Below are 9,831 nucleotides of genomic sequence, written 5' to 3'. Positions count from 1 at the left end.
ACAGATCCCAGAGATATACACATCTCCAATTTTAAAAGAAAATATTACTGTAGATAACATCGGGGTGAAGGACACTTGTAATGATCTGAAGATTTAAATGACTGCTTCCTGTGGGTAGCTTCTGGTCGCTCAGACAGTAAAGCGTCTGCCTGCAATGCAGGAGACCCAGCTTCAATCCCTGGGTCAGGAAGATCCCCTGGAGAAGGAAATGGCAACCCACTCCAGTATTCTTGCCTGGAGAATCCCATGGACGAAGAAACCTGGTAGGCTACAGTCCATGGGGTTGCAAAGAGTTGGACACAACTGAGTGACTTTACTTTCTTTTTTTCTTTCTGTAGGCAGGCCCTGGCTGCTTGGAGATGGGTCTGGGCCAAGCAGGAGAGTGAGACGTTTTGAAATAGAACAAGAGACCCCCCTAAGGAAGTGTTCTCTTTCTTGAGTCTCATTCCCAGGCTCCTATTGTCTCGAACGTGGCATTGGTGGGTCCTAATGCAAGAAGTGGGCTCATTCGTCTGCCATTTATATTCAGGAATTACATGAAGTTCCCAGAAATGGAAACTGGTGCGTAATAGATTAGGGGTGGGGAGAAAGGCTGTTTACTTCCTCTCTTCGAGTCAGCTAGGTCTCTTGAGGGTTCCTATCTGTGGTGACTTTCGCACTCTAACACACAGCATGTGGCAACTGCTACCACTGGCAGCTCTGCTGCTTCTAGGTAAGTCAGACTCACTTGGCCTGAGAGCAGAGCACAAGATGCCCTGGGCACAGCAAGCATCTCTTCTCAGGCAAGGAATGAGACCCTTAACCAAGGAGAGACCCCTTCCTATGTCTATAGACCTTGGTTTAGCTCCTAGGACACAGCTTCAGGGGTTAGAGATACAGGAAATGGGCATAATCGGGAGGTGAAAGGAGAGGACATGAGTTCTCCGTCACTTCACTCCTCTAGGTCTCAGCTTCTCTGGCTATAAACTGACAAGTGTGCACTGGGTAGCCCCTAAGGTCTGTCTCCCATTCTCACTTTCCAATGCTCCTCTCTCAGTCTTTTCATTTCTATCCTTTCCAGAGGACTTGGGTGGAGATAGTTTCCATGCTTGATTCAGAGATATTCAACCTGTGCCCTTAACTTTGGGGTTTGAACAGGGACCAAGGAGGAAGGGTATTGAAAACAGGGATTTGGGCAGACAACAGATTAGGAGGTACAGACGCTGGAAACCAGAAGGCAGGCAGTGGGGGAGATACCCACTCTATTCATCTTTGTTGAAGATGTCTTTACCTTGTTTGTTTATTTAATGGCTATACTGGGCCTTCACTGTGGCGCTCAGGCTCTTCATCACTTTGCGCAGGCTGTCTCTAGTGGCGGAGCACAAGCCTCTTGTCGCGGTGGTCTCTCGTCGCGGTGGTCTCTCTTGTTGTGGAGCACAGGCTCTAGGGCGCTCAGGCTTCAGTAGTTGTGGCTCATGGGCTCTAGAATATGAGCTCTGGTTGCTCTGCAGTGTGTGGGATCTTACTTCTGGTGCCAGGGATTGAACCTGCGTCCCCTTTACTGGCAGGCGGATTCTTACCACCAGGGAAGTCCCCACTATCTTTATCCTGATTCTTGGGAACACTGGCCTCTGAGGGCAGAGGTGGGCAGGGGAGTTTAAATACCACACTCCAGTCACCCTGTTCTCTGCTGCTGACCAATATTTGTTTTATTCTTTTTTTCTTACAGTTTCAGCTGACACGCAAACTGGTGAGTTTGCTTCATGGTCTTGGACGGATCGAGTGAGGCATGTAAATGTGTAATAGCTGCAGGGCACTGTTAGGAAATGTTCTTTGCACAAGAAACTGTTGACATGGAGTTGATGGTGGTGGTGGTGGTGGTTTAGTCGCTAAGTTTTGTCTGACTTGCAACCCCATGGACTATAGCCTTCCAGGCTTCTCTGTCCATGGGATTCTCCAGGCAAAATATTGGAGTGGATTGCCATTTCCTTCTCCAGAGGATCTTCCCGACCCAGGGATTGAAACCAGGTGTCTTGCATTTCGGGCAGATTCTTGGCAGGGGCAATTCCCCCAATACAGTGGGCTTGGCCCTACCAAGGAGGAGGCTAAGTCTCTCCAAGTCAGTATGCTCAGACTGAGTGCAATGCTGCTGCTGCTGCTGCTGCTGCTAAGTCACTTCAGTCGTGTCCGACTCTGTGCGACCCCACAGACGGCAGCCCACCAGGCTCCGCTGTCCCTGGGATTCTCCAGGCAAGAACAGTGGAGTGGGTTGCCATTTCCTTCTCCAATGCATGAAAGTGAAAAGTGAAAGTAAAGTCGCTCAGTCGTGTCCAACTCTTAGCGACCCCATGGACTGCAGCCTACCAGGCTCCTCCATCCATGGGATTTTCCAGGCAAGAGTACTGGAGTGGGTTGTCATTGCCTTCTCCAGACTGAGTGCAATACTAAGGCTGAAATGCCAACTCTCAGTTTGCAATGGGTTTTGAGCCTCCTTGGGAATACCAGTATAGAGCCTGCTCACTTCTCTGCCCTTATCTACATTCTCTTAACACTTCAGCAGATCTCTCAAAGGCTGTGGTGCTCCTAGACCCTCAGTGGAACCACGTGCTCACGAATGACCGTGTGACTCTGAAGTGCCAGGGAGACTACCCTGTTGAAGACAATTCCACAAAATGGTGGCACAATGGGACTCTCATCTCAAGCCAGACCCCCAGCTACTTCATCGCAGATGTCAAGGTTCAGGACAGTGGCGAGTACAAGTGTCAGACAGGCCTCTCTGCACTCAGTGACCCGGTGAAGCTAGAAGTCCACGTAGGTGAGTAGGAGAAGGGGAAAAAGGAACTGACCAATAAAGGATAAAAAAAAAAAGAGGCCCTGAAAAAAAATAATGTTCCTGGGGATTAAAACTAGGATGAGATGATCTGTAGTCTATTGAATTACATCAGTATTGTAGTCCTAGCTACAAGTAGGCCTTAGATAAAATGTCAAAGCCTGGCATACACTAGGGACAGGGCTGCTGGACTGCACAATTCCAAGAATCTACATTCACATAGAAGATGAATATATACAGCATGAATGGTGTCATCTGAAGGTCAGGGCATGACATCAGTGCTCTATAACAGTTATTGAATAAATTAATGAATCCACTTTAGGACCTCAATCTCCTCATTCTCAGACACAATCTCCACATTCTCTAAGCTACCCAACAAGCCACCCCTAATCTAGCATCATATCTATTTCCTCTTCCCATCAACGCTACACTCAAATATACACTTCAGCCTAAATTTGGCAATGTGAAATCTCTCCTAATAGAGATAGATACACGTTCAGCCCGCACATTCATCATGGAACGAAAGTCTTTGTATCTTAACAAAATCCAGGCATTGGATGCAAGGAGAAGTATGTTGAGGCAGAGATCTCTCCTGGTGTCCCTGAAATCACACCACATAGCCTGGTACCTGCTGTGTCTTGTAAGCTTCACTCTATCTGCATGACTGCCCCATCTCCATAATGTATGTGAGTGGAACAAGCCTGGAGGGAAAGGCGGGTTTAATGAAGGAGGACCTGCAACAAAATTCCACGGACCTGGGTCTCTGAAGCTGATTTTCTGGGCTCCTACACCTGACTGTGTTACTTAGTTGACTTAGTTCTCAATCTAGCTAGGTGAGAGATGGCCATGCCTGTGTGCCAAGTTGCTTCAGTCATATCCAACTCTTTGTGACCCTATGGACTGTAGCCTGCCAGGCTCCTCTGTCCATGGGATTCTCCAGGCAAGAATACTGGAGTGGATGGCCATGTCCTCCTCCAGGGGATCTTCCCAACCCAGGGATCTAAGCCACATCTCTTACATCTCCTGCTTTGGCAGGCAGGTTCTTTACCACTAGCACCACCTGGGAATCCCAAGAGATGGCCACCTGTGACCAAATAAAATGGGGAATTACCAACAGGAAGCAAGAGAAACCTCAAGTCTTGGAGTTGTTAGTTTGTCTTAAACTTGGCTCTAGAAACTGACTTTAGAAGTCTAATTAGTGTGAACAGTTTTAAACTCTGACCAAGAGCATTAAGTTCACCAGGCAAACTCCTGATCCTTCTTTTGGACCCACTTCACTTATCTTCTTCTCTGAGAAGCTTTGCTTACTTTCTTCGGGCCGAATTTCTTTGCTCCATTCTCTTTGGTCATGCAGTCCTTTGTTCTTAGCCTGTTGTAGCACTTATCACCTGGTATTATAATTATTTCTGAGTATATGTGTTTCTACGCCTAGACCACAGGTTCTTTGATGTGTCTCAGTCATCTGGGTGTCCCCAATCTGCATGACATGACATAGTAAGTTCTCAATAAGATATTTGTTTAACTAATGTATATGTGAACATTCACTGAGTCCATGACACCCTGAATGGAATAAGAACGTTCTCCCCTCAAAGAAACCAAACTATATGTGTGTGTGTGTGTGTGTATATGTGTGTATATACAACATAAGTTATGTATATATATGTGTGTGTGTATGTATGTATATATATGATTACATATGTAACCCCTGTTAATATTTAAGCACATGTTCTTTCTTTTTTTATGAGCATACATATGTTTTATATTCTTTTTAACTTAACATTCTCTGATAAATGTTTTCTCATGTCATTTTAAAATTTCTCTGCAGTATCGTTTTAAATTATTCAGGCCAACTTCCTCACCATGACTTTAAGTTCTCTGTGTGTGTGAAGTCTGGTTACTTGGCAAGGCAGTTGTGAAAAGAGTTGTTTTGATGATTAACTGTTTCCGTCTTAAAGGCTGTGCTCTGTAATGAAATGGTCTTGCTAAGACACTGTGGCCCCTGAAATTAGCAGTTACCATCAGCACTACCAAGCATGCTTTTCTTTCCTCTCCCTGACTTTTACAAGGAGTTCTCCTTCACAATTTCTGTAGCCACTCCTACGGATACTCAGTAACCTTCTTCCTGACTGGTTGCAACAGTCTTCCAACATTCCTAAAACCGTCTATTCCTTCTGAAGTCTACCTTTCCTTGTATTCTAATATGATTCTTACTCTTTGATCTAGAATTTACAATGGCCCCTTATCACCTTCCATAGCAAATCCAAGTGTGGACTTTGAGGATGCTGCAGCTTGCTTCTCACCTGCCTCATCACTTAGTCCCTCTGCTCTCACTTTATGCTTTGATCATGTGTGTGTCTGTCCCTCTCTCCCATTAGACAAAAGCTCTTGGAGTGACTTGAGTTCTCATCCAGAGTCCAGTTGTCTTTTTCCCAAAGAAAGTTACATAAGGACGGCGCCGCCCGGTCTGGAGTTCCATTGTCCCCCAGCACCTGGGTCGTGAGCATTCTCTTCAGAAGAGCTTTGTGCTGGGTGCTGAGGCCTCCTGGGCCTGTGTTGTCTTTGTGTTTTGCAGGCTGGCTATTGCTCCAGGTCGCTCAACGGGTGGTAAATGTGGGAAAGCCCATTCGGCTGAAGTGTCACAGCTGGAAGAAAACTCCTGTAGCAAAGGTCCAGTATTTCCGGAATGGCAGAGGCAAGAAGTATTCTCATGGGAATTCTGACTTCCACATTCCAGAAGCAAAACTTGAACACAGTGGTTCCTACTTCTGCAGGGGCATTATCGGGTCTAAAAACGAGTCTTCAGAGTCTGTGCAGATCACTGTTCAAGGTAAGACATGTGCGGCACTAAAGGGACCAGAGACCCCTGTGCTGGGAATCTTGCATTCACACTGGGGAGATGAGTTGGGAGGAAATTGCTGACAATTCCACAGACTTCTTTACGAGTGTCATTCACTTTGAAACATGACAGCAGGTGCAAAGGCCACATTTCCTTCCTCATAAATATGCCTGTCCTAACTTACCTCATTCAAACCATATCCACACTCTTGTGTATCTCTATCGTGCTGGCCCTTTTTTTGCCTGCTCCTGCTCCCCTTTCTCTTCCAAGTCTCAAGTCTTAGCCAAGAGTCTAGCTGGCAGTAACCCCTCACTTTCTCACAGAAAGACCCAGAACCTGTGTTCTGGCTCTGCTGCTGATTAACCATATGACTGTGGCCAGTTAGTCTCTTGAACTCAATTTCCACTTTTGTAACAAAGACAAGCTGACATTTATTGGGCATTTTTCAGTGTGCTGGACACTGTGCTGAATGCTTCATTACATGCACTTAATCTGAACACCTGAGAATTAATGCTTTTGAGCTGAGGTGTTGGAAAAGACTCTTGAGAGCCCCTTGGACAGCAAGGACAGTCAATCCTAAAGGAAATCAGTCCTGAATATTCATTGGAAGGACTGATGCTGAAGCTGAAACTCCAATCCTTTGGCCACCTGATGCGAAGAACTGACTCATTGGAAAAGACCCTGATGCTGGGAAAGATTGAAGCAGAAGAAGAAGGGATGACAGAGGATGAGATGATTGGATGGCATCACCGACTCAATGGCCATGAGTTTGAGTGAGCTCTGGGAGTTGGTGATGGACAGGGAAGCCTGGCGTGTTGTAGTCCATGGGGTCACAAAGAGTCGGACACGACTGAGTGACTGAACTGAACTGATATTGAATTCCACTTTCCAAATCATTTAGAAAACATCTCCAGTTTCTGTAGCACCATCCTCCAGGGTCAGAGATGCCCTGCCATGGTGCTCCTGGACTTCCTAATCTCCCAAAACTTCCACCTGGAATCAGACTGAGATAAAAACCCTGATACTGGGAAAGATTGAGGGCAGGAAGAGAAGGGGGCGACAGAGGATGAGATGGTTGGATAGTGTCATTGACTAAACGGACATGAGTTTGAGCAAACTCTGAGAGATAGTGGAGGACAGTTAAGCCTGGCATGCTGCAGTCCATGGGGTCACCAAGATTCGACACGACTGAGTGACTGAACAACAATACACTGTAAGCAATTTACATGTAATAATACAGCAATATAGACACACATCTTCTGAGATTCTAACAAAACAGTGCCATAGTTTGTATAAAAAATAACTTCATCACAATTTAAATTGAAAGTAAATACTCTCAAATAGCTAGGAAAAGAGAGAGCAAATAATAAGGAAAATGGGGGCAAATTGCAAACAATTAGTAAATCTAGGTAAAGAATATCTGAGAGTTATTTGTACTTTATTGACATCCATTTTTTAAGTTCAAAATTATATCAAAATTAAGATTTTTTAAATTGAGACTAAAAATGCACTCTCATCTTACTACCTTATAGGCAACAGCAGAGAATGACTTTAAAACAATCTTAATGGCTAAGAGGTTGAGAAGCAACAAATTCTAGCCCTTTCCATTTTGGGTTCTTAGTTACTGAGCCTTGATAAAGAAATATTTTCTGACGATAAATAGGATAAGTAGTAGATTTCAACGGCTTACCTTGTGTGTGTGTTGGTTTTTGTTTTTGTTTTTGTTTTTTCATTTTCTTGAGTCGGGTGAATACAATGAGTATAATTTTGAGACACAAGAGAAAGTTACTGAATTAAAAAACAGTGTTCTCACAACAACTTAAACTTTGATATCTCTCATTGCTGTTGTACAGTCACTAAGTCATGTCCGACTTTTTGCAGCCCCATAGACAGCATGCCAGGCTTCCCTGTCCTTACCTAACTCCCAAGTTTGCTCAAACTCATGTCTATTGAGTTAGACATCTCATCCTCTGTCACCTCCTTCTCCTTCGCATCAGGTGGCCAAAGTATTGGAGCTTCAGCTTCAGCATCAGTCCTTCCAATGAATATTCAGGGTTGATGATCTCACGCAAAACCCAGCTACAAGTACCTCCATCAAACATGAAAACACTATTGCTCAAGAAGCACTAGAATCCAAAACTGGTAGGAGGAAGCTGTGGCTTTCTTCCAGACTCCCCCACATTCAATAGAATCTGTTTCTTAGCAGGTGTCAGAAAGACTTCACAGTGATGACCTCACTGTTTATGCCAATTTTCTGCCTTAACAAATGTCATTTTTTTCTCATCTCTCTGCTCAGCTCCAGAAACTTTACAAACTGTCTCGTCATTCTTTCTACCTTGGCACCAGATCACCTTCTGTCTGGTGATGGGAGTCCTGTTTGCAGTGGACACGGGACTGTATTTTTCTGTACGGAGACACCTTCAAAGCTCAGAGGAATGGAGGGATGGCAAAGTCACATGGAGCAAGGGCCCTTAGGACAAATGGAGGTAATGAAAGCAGCATCCCCATCCCATGGGGTGATAAAAGCAGCATCTATGAACCTCTTCCTAATTTCACAGCCTTATCATCTCCCAACAGGCATCTCTGGGAGCAGCAGGAAAATTACACGTCAGACTCTAGGGATCTGAGGATCCTTCACCCAACTCTGTTTCTTCTAGTCTCCTATGGAAAGAAAGTGCCAACCGTGAAGGATCAGTAAATATCTGCATCACCAGAAATAGAAGTCTCAGAGCTACGTGGCTGCTTTCTGTATTCCAACCATTCTGTCCCAAGAGAACAACCATACAGACTCTCAAAGATCAGCCCTGATGTATGAATATTGTGCTAAAATAAATGGATATGTAAAGAAGAAAATTCATGGTGGAGAGGCAGCTGGATGGTGGTCTACATCTTTTGCTGCACGCTGACTGCCTTCAAGGCACCCTGAAACTCCTTCTAGATAGTCTGTGGGTACATGTGGGGGTGTAGGGAAGAGAGCACAACCAATGAAGAGGGTGGCTGAGAAAGAGCAGGGTAGTCCAGGATAGACCAGGCAAGACCACCACCTGGGCTGTCTTCCTAGAACATGAACCATGGTGGAGGTAAAAGAAAATCACAGACGTGAGATGGGATTGAGTTTTCCAGGGGAGCCCCTGTCAAAAGGATACAGTGTGAGTCTGTGAGTATACAATGATAAATCCTCTCACTGTCATGAGTAGAAAATGATCCAGGAAGGGGGTTAGGGGTTGGAGGATTTGCAAAAGAAAGCACAGAATAAACTCATTGGAAGGAACATTGCTGTCCCAAATTAAGCCCACTGAACAAAGATATATCAGTGTCTAAACCGAGAAAGCATTACAAGAAAAAGTCAACCACAACTGCACAGGAAGGAGCTGGCAGGAGATGAGGATGCTTTTAGACTGAGAATTAGAGAGAAGGGGCATATAAAACCAGAATTTTCACTTCAATATCTAATTCAGCTTTATTCACATCACCCTTAAACAAATGTTGGATAACCACTATTAAATGTACTAAACTCTACTGAATTAAATCATGAAACTTTTAAATCCTTCAGCATGTCAATAATAATGGAGTAGAGGTGAAATCAATCACTGCTTCTGGAAGAAAGCTTTAGCTATCTCTCTTTGTGTTTTAGAAGCTTTAAACTGAACATTTCTTGATTCCGGTAAGGCATTTTTACAAGATTCTGCATGTTATTGTTAGATAGAAGATGGAAAAACCACGATAATAAAACATGAATGATAGAATCCTTTTGTCCTCCATTGCCTAAAGTCTTATCAGAGATTAGTTAATGAGAAACCCCTCTCCTCTCAGCAACCATCTCACCACAACTCATATGAATTAGTCAACTTGCTAATTCACCAGATCTTGTTGAAACAACTAGGCAAAGGGGAACTCTGATAGGTGGTCTGGGATAGGAGGATGGATGGGAATTAGAGGTAGTTTTAGAGCATGGGGCAGGCAAGAAAAGGTAGAGCTAGGAAAGAAGTAGGTCAACTATGAGCTTTATGCCAAGCCAACAATTCAGGTTTGGTATAAGAATATTAGAAGTATAGGGATATTAGATTTGGACATGAGACAAGGGCATTTGGAAACGTTAAACATTCAACTCACATCTACTTAGTACTTAAGTGCCAATTGAAAAAAAAAGTTTTGTTTTTATTAACGTGTGGCTGAGGCTGGCCCT

The 9,831-nt window shown here is 44.3% G+C and overlaps 1 protein-coding gene across 2 annotated transcripts; it reads left to right on the top strand.

Annotated features, from left to right (window-relative positions):
• The first annotated feature begins 648 nt into the window (after positions 1-648).
• LOC147377035 (low affinity immunoglobulin gamma Fc region receptor III-A) lies at positions 649-9,391 on the top strand. Of its 2 annotated transcripts, none has more exons than XM_086393778.1 (6): positions 649-712; positions 1,709-1,729; positions 2,540-2,794; positions 5,382-5,636; positions 7,942-8,131; positions 8,223-9,391. In XM_086393778.1, exons 1-5 carry the CDS (start codon positions 673-675, stop codon positions 8,118-8,120), a joined length of 750 nt encoding a protein of 249 aa, XP_086249904.1. In that variant the 5' UTR covers positions 649-672; the 3' UTR covers positions 8,121-8,131; positions 8,223-9,391. The 2 variants fall into 2 exon arrangements, with proteins under 2 accessions (XP_086249904.1, XP_086249903.1); XM_086393777.1 differs by having other exon boundaries at positions 2,537-2,794.
• The last annotated feature ends 440 nt before the right edge of the window (positions 9,392-9,831 follow it).

This window comes from Bos grunniens, chromosome 3 (genome assembly GCF_055505025.1).
Source record: "Bos grunniens cultivar Pamir isolate PY7600 chromosome 3, Bosgru_T2T1.0, whole genome shotgun sequence".
In the NCBI taxonomy this organism is placed as follows: Eukaryota; Metazoa; Chordata; class Mammalia; order Artiodactyla; family Bovidae; genus Bos; species Bos grunniens.
Note: the sequence above shows the minus strand (reverse complement) of the source record. Positions and strands in the feature narration are given on the sequence as shown.

Bases quoted from the DNA above. Each gene is read 5' to 3' on its own strand.
- LOC147377035 (XM_086393777.1), top strand. From the start codon at position 673: ATGTGGCAACTGCTACCACTGGCAGCTCTGCTGCTTCTAG. The intron at 2,795-5,381 runs GTGAGTAGGAGA...TGTGTTTTGCAG, and splicing joins GAAGCTAGAAGTCCACGTAG to GCTGGCTATTGCTCCAGGTC. The intron at 5,637-7,941 runs GTAAGACATGTG...CTCTCTGCTCAG, and splicing joins TGTGCAGATCACTGTTCAAG to CTCCAGAAACTTTACAAACT.